At 33.3% G+C, this 20565-nt stretch overlaps 1 protein-coding gene across 4 annotated transcripts in view; it reads left to right on the plus strand.

Annotated features, from left to right (window-relative positions):
• The first annotated feature begins 6373 nt into the window (after positions 1–6373).
• LOC126700090 (protein TOPLESS-RELATED PROTEIN 2-like) overlaps positions 6374–20565 on the plus strand; it is a 54876-nt gene continuing 40684 nt past the window's right edge. Inside the window, exons 1-23 of one of the 4 annotated variants that reach the window (XM_050398078.1) lie at positions 6374–6720; positions 7047–7372; positions 7759–7938; positions 8062–8175; positions 8263–8421; positions 8714–8891; positions 8982–9108; positions 9209–9318; positions 9452–9590; positions 9668–9777; positions 10029–10098; positions 10191–10264; positions 10341–10436; positions 10511–10606; positions 10815–10942; positions 11209–11443; positions 11527–11694; positions 12318–12425; positions 12502–12648; positions 16245–16355; positions 16434–16616; positions 16919–17047; positions 17830–17925. In XM_050398078.1, the coding sequence (XP_050254035.1) occupies positions 7293–7372; positions 7759–7938; positions 8062–8175; positions 8263–8421; positions 8714–8891; positions 8982–9108; positions 9209–9318; positions 9452–9590; positions 9668–9777; positions 10029–10098; positions 10191–10264; positions 10341–10436; positions 10511–10606; positions 10815–10942; positions 11209–11443; positions 11527–11694; positions 12318–12425; positions 12502–12648; positions 16245–16355; positions 16434–16616; positions 16919–17047; positions 17830–17925 (2838 nt within the window). In that variant the 5' untranslated portion in view covers positions 6374–6720; positions 7047–7292. Of the gene's footprint in view, positions 6735–7023; positions 7373–7758; positions 7939–8061; positions 8176–8262; positions 8422–8713; positions 8892–8981; positions 9109–9208; positions 9319–9451; positions 9591–9667; positions 9778–10028; positions 10099–10190; positions 10265–10340; positions 10437–10510; positions 10607–10814; positions 10943–11208; positions 11444–11526; positions 11695–12317; positions 12426–12501; positions 12649–16244; positions 16356–16433; positions 16617–16918; positions 17048–17829; positions 17926–20565 lie in introns of all 4 variants that reach the window. The other 3 variants (XM_050398077.1, XM_050398076.1, XM_050398075.1) reach the window with 3 other exon arrangements.

Consider the following 20565-nt stretch of genomic DNA (forward strand, 5'->3'; position numbering starts at 1 on the left):
CATTTATGAAGTACAATGTCCTAATCTTGAGATTACAAACTACAACTTATAAAGATGAACTTAAAAAAAAATTATAATTTTTTTTTGTTGATTTGTACATTTTAGTAGAATCGGTGAGATCCCATACGATCCTACAATTTTTACGATCTTTGTGCAATTCTAAATGGTTTGGTGAGGTGAGATCATAAAATCGTGCTATCCCATGAATCAGATTGTGATTTTAACAACCATTATACCTATCCAAAAAAAAAAAAGTAAAAATCTATCAGGGAAAGTGCTTTTCACATAAACAAATGAGTGGGACCATCATATTAGTTCGTAATAACTCTCTTTGCTGAAAGTTTAATGGTTTGTTTGTTAAAAGTCCGTAAAAATATAATTATACATAAAAGAAAAGTTAGAATTTAAAAAATTATGCTAAAAGGTTTTAGCTAAATAAATAAATAAGCTGATCAACAATTACAGTGAGTGATTACGAATGTACAAAAGAGCAATGGTATTAGATTGGACCGATTGCTGAAGCAAGTGGGCTGGACTTCTGGAGCTCCAAGCCAAGTTTCATCATCAATCACAGGTAATGGGGACCGTGTGCTTTAGTACGATATTGAAAGAACTCCATACTAGACAATAGCTTTCTTCAAAATGCAACAAACTGTTATGCCATGATTTCTTTGAATCCCACCAAGAGAAAACACTATACTGTTTTGGAGTAAGCCACATGAGTAAGTATGTCCCAAGTGGCATGGAGTAGAACCCTTTTTTGTCATCAAAATAACAATCAAAGACAATATAGATAACGAAGGTTGTATTTTTGTTATTGGATACAATAGGATATAAATTGATGGTATCCTGTCCATGATAATTATTGTTTATCATTATGCTATGATACCAATTGATTTTGGTATAAGTAGGATTTGAATCCAAGTCTCTTATACGATTTCGAATACTTTATTACTTGATCCAACTGAAACTTATAATAAAAATCACATTTTGATTTATCTTAAAAAATGACTATAATGTGACTAATTCAGTTAGAAATTGGAATATTATGAATGATTTGGACAACAAATATAGTACTAGTACCCCTCCATGATTATCTAGACAAATAGTACCACCCACCTCCCCCAACCCCAACCCCCCCCCCCCCCCCCCCAAAAAAAAGAAGTTATTTACCTCCATTATTATCTATACTAATTGCATCAATATCAATAGGTACCAACTAAAAAGTTAGCTACTTTTAAATAAATAACTAAAAAGTTAGCTTGCATGTACATCAATTACCTATTTATATTATTATTTTTTGCTTGAATCCTAATTATAATTTTACATGATTCAAATAGCTATAAAAGCTAAAATATTTATATCCGTTACTCTACTAACAACACTATCATACAATTGTTTTGTTTTTTTAATGATGAATTCGTGTGTATAAGATATCAGTTCCTTGATACCAGAATTAACTGGTGAGGTGGGATGAATTATATATACTCCATTGTATTTAATAAGAAAATTGCTATGATAGGGAAATTCTTATCACAGGCTCTTGAGAGTTGAGAGTTCTCCTTATTTTCAACCTTTTTACAATCAATTAAGACAAACATGTTTAATAAAAAGAAGTGTGTATGAATCAATGCAACTTGCACAAACTTCATTTTTTAAATCTGTTGTGATTTTTATTTCATGACAAATTTATTTGTATTGTTTGATTTTAATACTATAATGGTAATAGTGGCAACGAAGGCTAAAGGTTGAAGATTTTGTTTACTATGCAAAGAATACACGCTTGGTTGTACGAAATTGAAGTCTCAATCGTACAAGGATCAGACTCGGTTATGTGAGATTAGGCAGAAACACTTGTTGGACTCTTACTCAACAAAACTCTATTACAAAAATCATGATATTTGCTTCTAGAGTCATTTGCTTCCATCTTGAGAGAAGGAAGGCGACTATTGAAAAACCAATTAAGAGCATTCTTTATCTTCCATAACTTTCTTATTGATCATCATTGAGAGGTTAAAAGTTCTAAACACAATATCTCCTCGAGTGTATTGGAATCAAGAGTGAGGAACTCAGATACAATGTTTTTTACATGTGTTGGAGGTATTGTAAGTTAGCTTGTATCGTATTTGACTAGCTGGGTTATGCCCTATAGGGTGTTTTTCCCAATTGAGGTTTTCACTTTGTCAACAATTATTTGTTTATTTTGTGTGATGTGTCTTTGTGTTAGAAGGTATTGTAAGTTAGCTTGTATTGTATTTGACTAGCTGGGTTATGCCCTACAGGGTGTTTTTCCCAATTGAGGTTTTCACTTTGTCAACAATTATTTGTTTCTTTTGTGTGATGTGTCTTTTTGTTAGAATCTTTTTCTCTTTTCCTTGCGTGTGTGTTTGTTTCTTAAATATATATAAATATATATATATATATATATATTTTTTTTATGCTTTATCTACATTGCATGTGTAATTGATTAATTAGCTAGTTGAGCTATTGATTATATGTATAAAAAAGTTCTTGAATTATTAATTAAAAAAATTAATAAAATTGGTAATAATTCGTGCATAAAAGGTCTAAAGTCAAAACATGTTTTTCAGAATCTATTTGTGTGAATGAATCTTGTTAATATTGACTATATCAAAATGTATTTTAAGGCAATTCTAACTAGATATAAAAAGTACAATGATCCAAATAGATATAGAATTGCCTTTATATTTTATTTACGAAAAATTTTCCTTTGTATTTATCAATATTCACAATATCTTGAACAAGTCGAACGAAATATTTTTAATTAATAATTTAAGTCGACATTATTAATTTTTGTAATCATTATATCATTCGTATTTAAAATCACAATTAAAAAGTAAAAGGAATTCATCTAGTATTTATCTTAGATTCTTAGTGTCATAATTGAATAATTAGGAGTTTAATTGACAATCCAACATTAATGACACTAGTGTATAATCCGTGCATATACACGGTACAATTAAAAACAACACAATTACACATATATGAATTCAAATTATACATTGTATAATTCATATATATATATATATATATATGAGTTTTTTACTCTTTCTTTCTTCTTTATTATTTTATTTTTTTTGATATATACATGAGTTTACTCTTTTTTTATTGCTTTTTTTTTAATTGTTTATTTATGTTAGACTTTTCGTCTTTTGCACAATATTAACTCACCTAGAAATTAAATCTAATTGGATTTTCTTTTAACTTTACCTATTAATATATATATATATATATAGAGAGAGAGAGAGAGAGAGAGAGAGAGAGATTATATGTCTACAACATTTTTACAACAAATTCTAAGTGGCAAGTTGTTACTGGTTATTATTGTTAGGGCAAAAAAGTAAGAGGGATGCTACGTTTACAACATTTTTACAACAAATCAAAGATGGTTAGTTGTTATTGATTGGTTCAAATTTGAACCTAACTCTAAGATTACTTTTTTGCCCCAATAATAACAACCAATAACAACCTGCCACTTAAAATTTATTGTAAAAATGTTGTAGACATATAATTTCTCAAAAAGTAATCTTAGTGTTAGTTTCAAAATTGAATTAATAACAACTAACCACCTGTGAATTGTTGTAAAAATGTTGTAAACGTAACATCTCTCATATATATATAAATTAGACTCTTTGTCTTTTGCACAACATTAACTCACCTAGAAATCAAAAAAACATATATATAGATAGGACACGTAATACAAAATTAGATTACAATTATAATCCAATTTGAAATTTAATTGAATTTTCTCTCAGTTTTATTTATAGTATATAGATTATTTGTTGTGTTTATATTTGTAATTTAAACACCAACTATCCTCGTATCTCAAAAAATAAAGAAAGGAGTTTTTGTTCTATTTTAAATACAATAGAATTTAATTTATGGTATTTACCTTATAATAATAATTGTTATTATTATTATCTAGATAAAATACATTCAATTATTCTTATTGATATTAAGTTAAAGGGTAACACTTAGGTACAATATTTAGGTGCTGTTTCTTAAGTTTCTCTCTTAAAATTCTATCATGTGAATTTTTTTTTTTTTATGGGATGGAAATATATTTTTCATTAAATAGTTACATGACTGAATTTAAAAAAAAAAAATTTAATGAATATATAAAATACTATACCTAAATTTGATAAAAAATACTAAATGTTTCTTATTTAATAATAAATAGATTTTAGAGCGCGGAGCCGATAAAAAATTAATGAAGAGTGTTGAAATAAATGAAAAGGGTAAAAGAGGGAGAAGGAATGGACCAGACGAGGACCAAAAACAGCCTGCCGACCTCACATTGGCTCTTTTATCTATAAGGTTTCTGTCTTTCCCGCAGTATAGACACGAGGGGGAGTTAAAGCATCTTCCCCCCTCTGAGCAGTGCTACAATAGAGGTGACCCCTACTGTAGTGTGCTATAGGCCACGTACAAAACTTCATTCCTTACACCAATAATTTATAAAGAGTGTGCATGTACATGGGAATCCTATATTTGCCAGTACTTCCTATGTCTAAATCTCTTCTCCCAAACCCCACCAAACCAAAAACAAAAACAACTATCTTTAGGTCAAACATTTTGGAAAGTGTAATTAATACTTTTACATTATTGTGGTTTTAGTTTCTAGAAAAAGGAAAACTTAACAAATGAAGCAAGCATAATCAAATACGTACACTATTCTCTTTATTTTTGTTAAGAATTTGACATTTATAGTAGTATTTATTAATTGACACAGTTTCTTTTACTATTTAAAGAAAGAGTTCAAATTTCGTTTTACATCACCATATTAGTATTTTACTTAAAATTTAATATACACTATCACACCTAATAACATCTTAATTTGGTTGAATTTATATATGGATATTAGAATTGATTGGGTGTAATCGTTCTTATTCTTAAATATGTGATAAGATAATGTAGCATATTAAGATTAGATAGGTAAAATATGAGTTTTACACCACATACTTACAGAATTTAATCTCTTAAAGAAAATATGGTGTGATAATATTTTAATAAATATTAAAAATATAATAAGTTTATATTAAAATAATGACATGAAAAAATATGGATTTTGAAAAGCATATTTGCCAACATTAGCTTTGGTTTATATATATATATATATGTGTGTGTATTATAAATCATATATTTTAGTTTATAGATTATAAATTATAGATGGAGTTTAAGTAATACCAAATGATAATGACATCTATTGTGGTGTTCCATGTTTGTGGTTTGAATTCAGCTTTTCACTCCCTACTATCTACCCCTCTTTCTTTTAATATGTGGGAATGACCCTAAAATGCTAATTAGGAGCCTTGAACCTAGAACACCTCATAGATCTTATGAGGTGCTAGGAACCGCTAAATCAATCCCTTAGAAATAAACAAATATATGAAAACGTTGTTCGTTTTGGTACCTCAATTTTTGGTTAGTTTATTTATTTGAAATCTACTTTTTGTCACCCTTTTATATAAAAAAAAAAAAAAAACTAACATTTTGAAAATAAGTTAGTTTATTTTATTTTGCCTCACTTTTTTAGCAATAAACTACAAGATGCCAATATTTTAGCATCCTGTAGATTTCGGTAGGTTATTGCCTTATTTTCTAAAAGTGAGATAAAAAAGATGATAAAAGTTGGAGTATGTTATTTTCAAAAAAACCAATTTTGTTTATTGGCTCAACTTTTGTTGCATTAATATCACAAATGCAACTATATTTATAATAACCAAGATAATATATTTTTACTGATTCTTATTTGAACTTATATTAACTTATTACCCATCATAAAAAACTTCATATTTATTTTGACAATTGGAATATATTTTACAGTAATTAATGTGATTTATTAGTTCTCTTTAGTATAATAAAATATTTTTTTTTTCTTTTCAAATACGTAAATAGTGGAAAAGGGGAAGGTGGGACAGAAACCACAAAGAATAGACACAGCAAAGGATGTCTAGCTTTAGAACAATTTGGATTTGGAGCGTAGTGCATTGTTGACCAATAATATAGAAAGAGCTTAAGCAATAGTACAAGGTAAGTGGGGAAAGGGCAGATAGGGATCACATTCACAGGCTCACACAGCATAGCTTTTTCCCCACTCCTAGGTACAGTATTTATTTGAAACGACATCAGCTAGTGTAGTCTTTCTTTTTTTTGTACTGTGTGTTTTTGTAATAGACTCGCGAGTAGAGAATAGAGAATAGAGAGAGACACATAGATAGATAGGAAAAATCAGGTAGAGGGAGAGAGAGAGAGAGAGAAAATAGTAGACTATTAATATGGGAGTAATATCTAATTGTAGAGAGAGAAGACAGCGACAAGGAAAGCTCAAAGCTATAAGAGAGAGAAAAAAAGTTACACAGAAAGAGAGAGAGAGAGATAGAAAAAGAGAGAGCACAACACAAAACAGCACAACCTTTGTCCTTGTCCTGGAGAGAGAAAAAAGTATAAACATATTCAAAGATGGAAAGATAGATAGAGAGAGAGAGAGAGAGAGAAACAAAAGTTGTGTAAAACCATTTCCAGAGCACAGTCCGAGAGAGAAAAAGAGGGTTGTTGCAGAGTTATAGCTGCGAAGCACATAGACACAGAGAGAGAGAGAGAGAGAGAGGAAAGAAAACCCATTTGAAAGAAGAAGAAGAAGAGGTTGCAAAACCCTAAACAAAAAAGTGGTTCTTTTTATCATTCTCTGAAGGACCAGTAAGGCTATATATGTATTTTTATTTTTCCCCTCTCTTGTTGTAGAAAATGAACAAATAAATATTCTTCCATGTACTATGAAATATGTTTTGGATAATCAAGCTTTAGAACTTGTTTCCATTTAGCTTACATATAAATCAAGTTCTTAAAGTGCTGGATCTTTGTGCTAGATGCTGAAAAATTTTAGGGTTTATTTGAGTTTTTGTTTGAGCAAGAGGCTCTTTTGGGTGTTATTTTTTTTGGGTTATTTTTTTTTTAAATTTATTTTAAAAAATTGTGCTTGTTCTGCTATTCTGAAATTAGGGTTTTGTGTTGTTTGGATGAAGGCATTACTTGGTACTGATTTTGGAGGAGTGTTTGTTTATGTTGGGACTTTAGACTGAGGTGAAATTTGGTTCCAAAAGAAAGCTGAAGAAGAAATTGCATCTGGGTATTATATTTTTCATCAAATTAATGATCTTTACTGCTTGAAAGAGGATTCTGCGACAGCCTGTGTTGATTGTGGGTGGAATTAAACTCTTTGGATTTAACATTAGATCTTTGCACTGGAGCGTTTAGGAGTACCGGGCACAATGTCTTCCTTAAGTAGGGAGTTGGTGTTTCTGATACTGCAGTTCCTGGATGAGGAAAAATTCAAGGAAACGGTTCATAAGTAAGTCCTGTATTCATTATGTAAGTTTTTGTTATTTCCTAGCCTCTATGTGGTTGCAGTGAAATTCTGGAAATGAGAAGGGTATACACATTTTAAGCATGGTTTAATATCTCAGCGTCTATTTAGCCAAAATGTGAAAAAAAAAGCCTATGTTTTTATGTTGTTTGTTTTAAAAATGAGCCAAATTTATGTGATTTCCGGACTTGCTTCTTCAGATATTATTAGTTCTTTGACCTTTATGTTAATGCCGAAACTGCATTGCGCTCGGTACAAATTACATAGCTTTTATTGTTATTCCTGCCTCTTCTAGGCAGCAAAATGGAGCATGAGACAATTGGGCTTTTCATTTTTAAGGATATGCTTGTAATGGGTTTCTGGACTTTTAGGTTAGAGCAAGAGTCTGGCTTCTTCTTCAATATGAAACATTTCGAGGATCAGGTCCTGGCGGGTGAGTGGGATGAAGTGGAGCGCTATTTATGTGGCTTCACAAAGGTAGAAGACAACCGATATTCAATGAAAATTTTCTTTGAAATTAGGAAGCAGAAGTACTTGGAAGCTCTTGATAGGTGAGTATTCAAAATGGTTGCTGTCAACATTTCCCCCTTATGAATTTCTTGGAACTCTTTCAAAGCTTGACTGTTTTTCAGTTTACAAAGCATTGCTCAGTTTAATATCTGTTTTTTACTCAGGCAGGATCGAGCAAAGGCTGTTGAGATTCTTGTCAAAGACCTTAAGGTTTTTGCATCCTTTAATGAAGAACTTTTCAAGGAGATTACTCAGTTGCTTACTCTTGATAACTTTAGGTATCTATCCTTTCTTCTTTGTTAATTTGAATGGACTTTAATATGGTTTTTCATAATTTATATCTCCTGTTTCTTTTGCATCTTCAGGCAAAATGAGCAGCTTTCAAAGTATGGAGACACAAAATCGGCTAGAAACATCATGCTTATAGAACTCAAAAAACTAATTGAAGCAAACCCACTGTTTCGTGATAAGCTTGTGTTCCCATCCTTCAAAAGTTCACGGCTAAGGACCTTAATTAATCAGAGGTCATCCCTAAATTTTCCCTAAGTTTTATATAACGTGCAAGTTTGTTGTCATGGATTCATTTTAAATTCTCAATGTTGACTGGAGTTTTCAGGAGTAGACTTAGTTGTCTCTATATTGGGTTTCCTCTTATATTTGTATGTATATACATATGCAAACTACATATTGTATATCTATATGTATATGAAGCTCTTTTTTTGTTATGTTTCCAACTTGGTAGTAATTAATTCAAATTGACTTTCCCTGACGATAGTTGGTTTCTCAGAGACTCATTTATTTATTTGAAAATTTCAGTCTAAATTGGCAGCATCAGCTTTGCAAGAATCCTCGTCCGAACCCTGATATTAAAACACTCTTCACAGATCATTCTTGCTCTCCAAATAGTAATGGAGGTCGTCCTCCCCCCACAAACAGTCCCCTTATGGGACCAATTCCTAAGGCTGGGGCATTTCCCCCTATTGGTGCACATGGTGTAAGTATTTTCCTTCCATTTACTTGCCAAAGGAAATTGGAAAGAAATAGCAGCATTCTAATATTTCTTGCAATGCCGCTTCTTGTGCAGCCATTTCAGCCTGTTGTCTCCCCAGCTCCGGGTGCTATTGCTGGGTGGATGTCAGGCACCAATCCTTCTTTACCTCATGCTGCCGTAGCAGCAGGGTCCCCTGGTCTTGTGCAGCCTTCTAGTGCGGGTCAGAATGTTCTTAATGATTCTTAGCACTTTTAGCTCTCCACTGAGATAATTGATGCAAGAATTACTTACTCTTACTGATTATTTTCGGATGCATACAGCTGCATTCTTAAAACACCCAAGGAACTCCACTGGTGTAACAAGCATGGATTATCAATCTGCTGATTCCGAGAACTTGATGAAGCGGATACGCACTGGCCCGTCTGAAGAGGTGTGGAAGAATTAGTTTCCTTTTCAAGTCCAATTTTCATGCTTTTAAGTGAAACAAGTTATGCTTGGCCTTCTTGTGATTGTCCTATTATTTTTGCTTATGAAAAGTCTGTGCTTACCTATGGTCTCTGTAGGTTTCCTTTTCCAGTGTAATGCACACTCCTAATGTCTGTTCACAAGATGACCTTCCTAAAGTTATCGTGCGGACCCTCAATCAAGGATCTAATGTCATGAGCATGGACTTTCATCCACAGCAACAAACCATTCTTCTAGGTTCATACTAGAATTTTTTTCCCTTCACGAAATATTTTTATATTTGTGTATCAAAGTTCTCAATTATTTGTTTGTAGTTGGGACAAATGTTGGTGACATTGGCCTTTGGGAAATTGGGTCCCGGGAAAGGTTGGTGCATAAGCCATTCAAGGTTTGGGATATCTCAGCTGCCTCTATGCCATTACAGGTATTCTTTCCTGCAACTTTGTTGGAGGTCTATAATTCTTTTGGTCAAAGTTGAAAATGAGGATAGCGTTCTGGGTTCCCTATGCTCGTAAACTCCATAATGCTAGTGAAATTGGGACTTAATTTTAACTCCTCTGGTGCAATAATGAATTTATTTTAGCACCTCCATATCTATAATTGAATTATATAAGAATTGGGTGTTAGAAATAACAAGTGATTTTCTTTGCAATTTAATCTTGTTTATGCTGCCAGACAGCATTGTTGAATGATGCTGCAATATCAGTGAATCGATGTGTTTGGGGGCCAGATGGACTTATGCTAGGTATATAGAGAACTCTTTTGCTCAAGACTAGTTTAAATCCTTATTTGTTGGATCCTTTTTTGTGCTAAATTTAAATGTTCTGCATCTTTTAGGTGTTGCCTTCTCAAAGCATATTGTTCAAATATACACATACAATCCAAATGGAGAACTAAGACAGCATTTGGAGGTAAGCTCTCTGCCCTGGATTTTTGTTCTCCCTTGGTAATGTCAAGTAACAGGTAATTGGTGGTCTCATCTTTTAGATTGATGCACATGCTGGTGGTGTTAATGACATTGCGTTTGCTCATCCCAACAAGCAACTGTGTATTGTCACATGTGGTGATGATAAGACAATTAAGGTATTGACTGGGATCTTGAGGTTTTCTGTAAATAGGAAAGTTGAGTTTCCTCATTGTAATATTCCTTATGACAGGTATGGGATGCTGTAACGGGACGTAGGCAGTACACTTTTGAAGGCCACGAAGCTCCTGTATATTCAGTCTGTCCTCATTACAAAGAAAATATCCAAGTAATTTTATTAGAATTTTATTATTAGCTTTCTACTGATTTAGTATTTTAGTGTGTTGACTTTTGATGATAGGGCACCATCTTTCCCTGTAAAACATGGGCAACTCGGAATGATCAGATAGCTTCCATTATCAACATATCTTACGGTTTCCAATTGGTCTTATCTTTGGCATGGTTTATTTTCAAACTCCTTTTGTCCTTATATGCAGTTTATTTTCTCTACTGCCATTGATGGGAAAATCAAAGCTTGGCTCTATGATTGCCCGAGATCTAGAGTGGATTATGATGCTCCTGGTCTTTGGTGCACCATGATGGCATATAGTGCGGATGGAACCAGGTAAAGCTTGCCTGTTAGAGAGATGATAAATAGGGCTCATATTTGTTTAACATCTTTCTTTATTTTTTGTGTATCTTGTGTTCTCTATATTTATGGATTGAGATATCTGAAATTTACTGTGCTGGAACCTCTTTAAGCTCATTTTTGTCCCCCTCTTTTACTTTATTTTATTTATATATTAATCATTTGAGTTGGTTATCATTCTCACTATACCTAGTGCCATCCATTAAATATTAGTTTTAACCACACTTGTAATTTTCTTACAGGCTCTTCTCATGTGGAACGAGTAAAGAAGGTGAATCACATCTAGTTGAGTGGAATGAGAGTGAAGGAGCTATAAAACGGACATATTCTGGTTTCAGGAAGCGCTCCTTAGGGGTTGTTCAGTTTGACACAACCAGGAACCGGTTCTTAGCTGCTGGTGATGACTTTCAGATTAAGTTCTGGGATATGGACGCTACCAATATGTTGATAGCTGTTGACGCAGATGGTGGACTGCCTGTTAGTTTACTGCTGCCTTTCACTTGACTACTGATATTCATGTTGAACGGTGGATAAGTCAGTTCATTCTATTCTTCTTGCAGGCTAGTCCTAGACTAAGATTCAACAAGGAAGGGTCATTGTTGGCAGTCACAACTAGTGACAATGGTATCAAGATTTTAGCTAACAATGATGGTGTGCGCTTGATAAGGATGCTGGAGAGCAGGGCTATTGATAAAAATCGAGGCCCTTCTGAACCCATTAACTCTAAGGTGGTCCTGTGCTTTGGATTTGTTGATTTATATTTATTATTGGAATAGTTTCATGTTATCAAGAAAACCCTAGAGCTTTCTATATGTTAGTCAGACCTGCTTAAAGATATAAGTATTTAAATGAGAAGCCTGTTCTAGAACATGAGTTTAGGTCATGGGTGGAATAGAAGATCATGTTGAGTTGCAACATAGGTGAACCCTGATATATTTGTTAGCTAATTGTACCTTGAAAAACTCGTGTGGTCACTTTCTTTTTTGGTTGAAATTCATATGGGGTATCTAAATTTCTGAGTTGTAGGATGACTTCTAATGAAAATATCATAATCACATATTTTTCCCACAATTTGAAATGTATTGATTTTCATTTCGCATGTTTCTTTGTAATTTTAGGCCTTTAGGAAGGCTTGATTTATACTATTTTAAATGAATTCATTTTTGTAGCTGGTATTTTGATAGATGCTGGTGTCCTCTCCTGTATCTTAAGATATTATACTCTTGCAAGATTTCTATAGAAATTAATTTCTTATTTTGCTATTGAAGTTTTTAAAATCAATCTCTTAATTTCTTATTTTGCTATCAACGTTTTTAAATTCAATCTCTTAAGCATGGCTGTTTAATTGCAGCCTCTGCTTGGTAACTCTTTGGGCCCATTGGCAAATGTTTCTCCTGCTGCTGCTCCAATAATGGAGCGTCCTGACAGAAATCCTGCTGCTGTATCCATCAGTAGTCTTGTAAGTTTATCTTTTTCAGTTGCTTACAATTTTTTGTGCTATGTAGTCTCGAAGATTTCATTGGGCATTATTGCAGGGTAACATGGATAGCAGCAGGCTTCTTGATGTCAAACCACGAATCTCGGATGATGTAGAAAAGATTATGAGCTGGAAATCATCTGATATTGTGGATACATCTCAACTCAAGGCTCTGCGATTGCCTGACTCTGTAACAGCAGTCAAGGTAGGTGGTTTAAGAATGTGACTGGTCACAAGCTGCCTGGTGCAACCTTGCTTTATATTAGGAAGGAATGCTTGTGCTTTTATGATAGTTTTCTTAGTATTCTTGTTATTTTATCAGTCATCATCCTGTAGGGATTTGGCACAGAGCATATTTTACCATATAGATTTTTATCTGATGACAGTTATGTACTTCATATGATAAACCAACAACAGTCATTAGTACATTGGACATTTCATAGCGGGAAACTCAGAATGTTGATGCTTGTCAAGCCACAAGTGTTGCATTGGTTGTTGAAAGGCTTCTATATGCGTCCGTGATACTGTGGACCTAATAAATACTTGTAGGGTCGATGGTTTGAAAACTATCAAACTGCACAGTGCCCAAAGATTGTCCATTGGCTACCTCCAGCCAAGAACCTCAGGTTATATGATGTGGGTATACCTAATAGCATATAACTGTTGTGATTGGTAAAATGCACTGGCTCATCATAAAAGAATTAATGAAGCCATAATGTATGAAGACATGGAAGGGAAACTTTCAAAGAAATAGATTACTTCAGAGTTTGGATCTTAATATGAATTTTTTTGATAGATTTATTTATTTATTTTTTGGGATAGATAATATGAATTATAAGCTTATTCCCTTCTTCCCATAATAATAGTCCACTTTATTTTTGGGCTGTCTTATCATTTTTGTCCATTCCCTAAAGACAAGTGTAAGTTTTCGAGCCTAAAAATGCTGTTGTTCATTTCATTATTTACATGTTAAAGAAACACAATTTTAATTTAAAATTTAGGGTAACTGGAAAAAAATATGGTAGATTTATATGAACAACTAATACCTTTGAAGCTTAAAAAAAAAAAAAACTAATGCCTTTGAAATGTGTGCCTTTTCAGAGTTGAAATATTTTAAGATGGGAGAGAGCGTATGTAGATAACTAAGGGACTACAATGAATGTAGAATAATTTGATCTTTGTTAAAAAAAACTTGTGGCACTATAGTTGGCACAAAAACATCTGTATTATATCGGAGGAATGCATTCTTCTACTTCACACTCCTTGCTTTGGGTTAAAAGGGAGAGGAAACTGTAATTTTCCACTGTTTGGTTGGAGTGAAGAGGGAGAGGAAAGAAAGTGGGGTGGATAGAGTTTTCCACCCGGGCCCACTATTTTTTTTCGTCCCAAATTTGGGAGAAAAGATGAGAGAAATTGCTCATGAGAAAGAAAGTACAAAATTGTCCCTGTTTTCCATCTTTCTACTTTTAAAAACAAGGACTTTATAGAATTTACTCTTATTCCCTCCATATTTTAATCCTCCCTACCAAAAACATGCATGGTAGAAAACACATATTTTCTATCCACGCAACCAAACAGAGCCTTAGGGAGGTGTCTTTTCTCTAAAGGCAATCCCTGCTGCCATGCTTTCATATTGAAAAAAGGTAAATGTTTCATGGCGGTTGCCTAGTTTAAGTTATCATGTGCTTAGGATTTTAGAATGAGGCTCCCATGTGTAGCCCGTAATCCATTTATTATAATTTAGTATTTTGAATCAACTCATGGTATACATGGTTGTAGGAATATATGGAAACACCTTACATGAATTGAGAGACATCTTTAAATTGTTCTATATATCGCCCAAATCCATTAATGGTCTTGATATCAAACAAGCTACAAATACAAATAGTAGGCTTTTCTTAGGCACCACATAGAGAAGACAACAAGTCCTAATTCAACTCATGGTACACATGGTTGTAGGAATATACGGAAACACCTTACATGGATTGAGAGACATCTTTAAATTGTTCTATATATCATCCAAATCCATTAATGGACTTGAAGGCAAACAAGCTAAAAATACGAAAAGTAGGCTTTTCTTAGGCACCACATAGAGAAGACAACAGGTCCTATAGAACTGGTTTTGATTTTAGGCATGATAGCTGTGTGCCTTAGTACAACCTTGTACTGGTTGATACATTGAAAATGATGTGTAGAGGGACCTTAAATGCTGAAGACATTAAATAACTGATGCTTTAATGAAGAATTAAGTTTATTATTATTATTGATAAATAGAGCTGCAACATGAGGACTTCCTAGGAGGTCATACATCTTAGTATTACTCTCATCCAAGCATGCTTAACTGTGGAGTTTCGATGGATTTGGTATTAAAATAAGTATATAATGAATATTAAAAAGTTTGCAGCATCTGCTACTGTGTTGATTGGATACACTACTGCATAAATGCTTGATATTTAGGTTACTTATAAAAAAAAAATTACTAAATATTTGATTCTATGCTAAGGATTTATTGCTAATTTAGAAAACTATTAAAATATATATATATATATATATATATCAAGAGTGTCCTTCAATTATTTATTCAACTAATTTGAAGTTAAGAATAGAAAGAAGAATTTACCATGGTGTCTAGACTCCCATTATCATTTTATTTAAGCCTCCACCCAGGGTGGATATGGTCTTCTTTGGATAGAAGTAATTAAGATGTTACTGCTTATAAATTTGTCATGGAATGTAATCATAGGCTGTTAGTCAAACAATTATTAATGTTGGTGATGCATAATGTAGATTCTATGCATGCAAATATGTCAACAATTCCAATTATTATAAATGAAGTTCTCTTAGTACCCAATCCAGATATAAATTCTGCACTTTTTGGAAAGACAGATGCATTGATGACACAACCTTGTGTCTTTACTTATTAAAAAAAAAACAACCTTGTGTCTTTTAAGTTTTTGTTCATTTCTTATGGCCTATAAGGGTACTTTTACTTATTTAGATTTCAAAAAAGGACAATATACAATATAATATTTCTGTGTAGACCTATAAATGAGCTTGTGCAACTGGGTTAACACTTTTGTAGGTTTTCTTCCACCTGTTCCAATATAGTTTTTATGTGCTTCAACTAATAATTGTAGAGCAAACTTCTTGTAACAATGATGGTTCTTTACCAAATCAAATGGCACCTTCTCTCCCTGTAAGAACCAGGTATAGGATGAAGTCATGGGATCAAAACCCATGACAGGAGTGTGTAACTACCAATAAAAAAAAATGACGATTCTTTACATTTGATCAGATCTCATCAATTTGGTTTCCAACCTTTTCTAAATATTGTCATTAATTGTTGAGAGATATTAATGAAATAGATTGATAGACTAATCTATTTAGGAAAATCATTAACCTTAGAAGGTGGGAAAATAGAGTGGGGTTCATGTCATTGTGCGCCTAATGACAATGTATTTTCTACATGTAATAAATGTAAACATGTTGAGGATCCATAGCTGACTCCAAAATTAGGGATAAGGCTTGTTGTTATTGTTGGTAGTAAATGTACATGTTCAATTTTTAGAGATTGTGTGTTAAAAAAGGAGCAAACTCAATCATGATGGATAACAATAATCTGAGAGGTATTAAGATTTCAGAATTGATTCCAGATTCAGTTTATAATATTTATAGTTATAGTGCATAAGTATATTTTTTTTGATAGGTATAGTGCATAAGTATTAGCTGTACAAAGGGATATACTTGTTCAGTTTATAGTTCCTATGCAGTTAGAATTAAGGAAATGAATCACAATTTCAGGTTGTGCGACTGATCTACACTAACAATGGCATGGCTCTACTGGCTCTTGCTTCCAATGCTGTTCACAAACTTTGGAAATGGCAACGTAGTGAAAGGAATCAACTGGGAAAGGTTCATTTTCTATCTAAGCAAATTACTTCTTATATGTTTATGGTATTTCTAATGGCTTATCTCCTTGAAATCCTTCAGGCTACTGCATATGTAGTGCCACAGTTGTGGCAACCTCCCAGTGGAACTCTTATGAGTAACGATGTAAATGAAAATAAACCATCTGATGAATCTTCTGCATGTATTGCTCTATCTAAAAATGATTCCTATGTCATGTCTGCTTCTGGTGGGAAGGTCTCTTTGTTCAACATGATGACATTTAAGGTTTGTTATTGCTGCTTTTGCTTGTTTTGCTTGTTTTCTAATTAAAACATTGGCTACTGCATATGTTGTGCCACTGTTGTGGTAACCTCGCCGATGAGCTATAGCTCAGTTGACACGTTCTTTTCCCATAATAATGGGATGGGGGGTGAGGTCATGGGTTCGAGACCCACTGAGTGTGCAACTTACCTATAAAAAAAAGACTAATTTTTTGTTCATCAATTTTAAGTTCAGCTAGCTACTGTGCAATTAAATTCTTATAAAAAGTCCACACTGACCACATTAACCTGGTGACGACTGTTCAGGTCATGACAACATTTATGTCCCCACCTCCTGCAGCCACTTTTTTGGCATTCCACCCTCAAGATAATAATATAATTGCAGTAGGAATGGAGGATTCTACTATTCAAATATATAATGTCAGAGTTGATGAGGTGAGGCATCTCTTTTGATATTATTCTTTCTTGTAAGCTTTAAAAAAATTTCATGTTTGATCAATGAAAAATTTATTGTTTCATTAGGTGAGTAATTGTATGATTTATTTGTTGCTAGTGTTAATGCATCACTATCCTTTCAAAGCCTAGCTATTTTACTTCAAGGTTTAGAAGTTGTGACCAACTGTATGTTACTTTATGTTAATGCCGAGCGGTCTATCTTGAAAGCGTATCACGTCATTGAGTTTATTGGATTGTTTATGCAAGTTAAGTTCATGAGAGACTTCAGAATCTTTATCTGTATAAGTGTATATAATTTGTGGTTGCTTGTCACTTTCTTTTTGGTCTTTATAATTATGTTCGTGGAGGAAGTGTGATCCTTAAAGGGAAAACATTAATATTAGAAAAAGGTAATTACTGCTGGGTTGTGGGTTTTTTATTTTTTATTTTATTTTTAAATTAATAAAATAATTATTATCATTATTATTTAATTTTTTATAATGTAATAAGAACGGTCGTAATCATGTAAGCATAATTTGTGGTTACTTTTCAGTTTTCATTTTCTTTTGGTTTTAAACTAATGTTCATGGAGGAAGTGTGATCATTGAAGGGAAAACATTGATTATTTAAAGTCTTATGGATTTTAGATTTTTTTTAATAAATAAATTAATGTATTGCATGAAACGCAATAATCATATAAGCTTCCACTTGATGACCTTCAGCATTTTTTGCATGGTGTCTGGTTTTGGAAATATAATCAAAATCCTTAATATCGATCACAGGTCAAAACCAAGCTCAAGGGTCACCAGAATCGGATTACAGGGCTTGCATTTTCCCAAACCTTAAATGTGCTGGTTTCTTCTGGAGCTGACGCACAGGTTAGTGGCTGTTGGTATCTATATTTGGTACTGTGATATATTCTGTAACATGATTTCTTGGTTGATTAAATCTAGCTTTTATAATTCTAATAGTAATAGAAAACTGTGGAGCCAACAATGGGTTATAGTCTCCTTGACTTCAAATATATTCTGTGAAACATGCTGTCAGTGGTCTTCATTTGCAAAATTGTTTTCTTTATTTGGTTAGATAATTACCGTTCAGATGGTCAGTCATAGAGGCAGATGCTGAATTTCCAAGACATTATATATCATGCATGTGTTAACAATTCTTTGTTAGAGACTGTGAAGGGGTTTCCCTGAAGCCAAAATCCTATCAAAATGAAGTTGTTTTTCAACCATCGAGTTCTGCTGGTACAAATCACATACTATTGTTTAAAGTGAATACCAAAAGTAGTGATGTGTATGTGGTTGCGTCCTTTTTCACCCTATTAGATTTGATTGGTCATTTTACTTTTGAGAGTTTGATTCTGATGTACACATGGTATACTCACTGTGTACTAGGGCTACTTTATTAAAAAGAAAAGTGATGAGTATGTGGTTCCTAGGTTGCGGATTCTGACCATTCTGATAAGAGCTTATCTGCCAAGAATAGACTTGTTACAGCGAGTCTTATGTCCTGTAGGAAAAATTTAAATCCAATGTGTATATAGTTTGTTCTAGCAAATGTGGCCTGACAGAAGAAGAAGCCAAAAGAAACACCACTCCCTCCCCATAATAAACAAAAAAAAAAAAAAAAAAAAAGGTGATTGTGTCCTGGGCCAAACTTAGCATTCTGTTTTGGATAACAGATCATTAGCTTAGTAACATGATTCTCTTGTGCCTGAGCCCTGAATCCAACTGCAAAATAATCACATACGACTTCTTTGTTCTATTAAAGACCATTTATTAGTCTCTTAGAAGTAAAATCTTGGGAGAGGAGATCTGAGCACGGTTTTAATTTCTGTACTTTCATATGAAGTGGCAGCTCTCAAGATTTTGTTATTGACAACGGAAGCTCTATTATTATGGCACTAGACAGTGGTTCCAAACATAATCAGTTAATTGCATTAGGATTAAAAATTATGCGGTTATATTAGCCAAAGAATATGAATGAGGGTAATTTTAACCCTCAATGAATATTTACTGCATGGCCATTACACCACTGGCTATTTAAAATTATGAAGACTGAGGATTTCCCATTAGAAGAAAGAATGTTGTAGGCTTCATGCTTCTGCCGCTACCTCAGAGGAGTCAGAAATTATCTGAAATTTCTCTTTCCAAAAAAATAAATAATAAAGAAGCATATGCAGTTTCTCATCCTTAATGTTGATACCAATGATTGAGTTCAAATTCACTTTTCTTTGTTTACACTCAAATTGTTACCAACTGTTTCTCAAAAAAAAAAAAAAAAAAAAAAAAAATTGTTACCTACTTAGAGCACCTCCTTTAACATTTCAATAGGAGCTTAAGTTCAATCTTATCTTTTTCCGCTGGGGATTACAATTTTTAACTCAAGCTTACCTTCAGTGAGGCTGCTTTTCTCCTGGCTGTGTCTTCCAAATTTGGGCTCCTTGTCTTTGTAGTTTCTAAATGTTTGGGTTGTTGGTGTGAGCAAGGTTCAAACCTTCTCTTATTTTAATTGTGCGCGTACACACACACAAATGCAGAACAATGAGCGCTGATAGACCCATGTGCCATTACGTTGCATGCAGCAACTATGTGGGAGACAGAAAAGGGAGGAAATGAAAAATTGCATTTCCTTATATGTCTTTCCCAATAGTCTGTAAGTACCTCATAGCATTCTTACTTACATATAAGACCATCAAAGTTAGTTGAGCATTGACATCCACCAGTTATCCACTATGAACCCCGAAACATTGTTAGGATAATCACCTATGGCCTGTCATACACATTTCACTTTCAAACAGTATTCTTATTGGAATTCTTGCATTTTGAGGTAGATACAATAGCCACTAATGCTATAATTCTGGTGGTTTGAACCTAAAGCAAACCCAGCCTAACTTTTAAATGGCTTTGGTTTAGTTTTGTGTTAGAAGTTAAGGTTGGGTAGTATCTCCCCGCCCTATATTTATGGGGTGAAGGGTAAGGTCCCAGGTTGGTGTATGAGTGCGTGCGTTGTCTTCACCTATGAAAAAAAAGAAAAGGAAAAAAAAAAAAAATCCAGCCACCCAGGGCTGTCAATCTTCTTGATAGATTTCATATCTCCTTAATCCTCCGTACTTCCTGGTGTTTCCAAAAGAGACATCTAGGGTTCAAATCCTCGTCCCCAACTACTGAGTTATCAAAAAAAATAAAAAATAAAAAATCCCCGTAATCCTACATATGCTTCTCTCTCTGCTTGTGGTATATTCTTGTTTTCCCAATCTTCTAGATTGAATTTATTCTCTTCGTTTTAGATTTATACTTAAATTGAATATAATAGACACGCAAAACCTTCTTTAAAATCAAAGTTCTTTTTTTCTTTGGACTTTCGTAGAAGTCTCATATTGTTCAATTTGATTTGGCCTGATCTCTTAAACCTAATCTTAACCCATCCATGACTTGCTTAAAGAAATCAAAGCAGGGTTTAGTGCAATTTGTGCTGCCGGGTTGGGTTGGGCTTTTGCGCAGGGTATCATG

This window comes from Quercus robur, chromosome 9, assembly GCF_932294415.1.
Source record: "Quercus robur chromosome 9, dhQueRobu3.1, whole genome shotgun sequence".
NCBI classification, from domain to species: Eukaryota; Viridiplantae; Streptophyta; class Magnoliopsida; order Fagales; family Fagaceae; genus Quercus; species Quercus robur.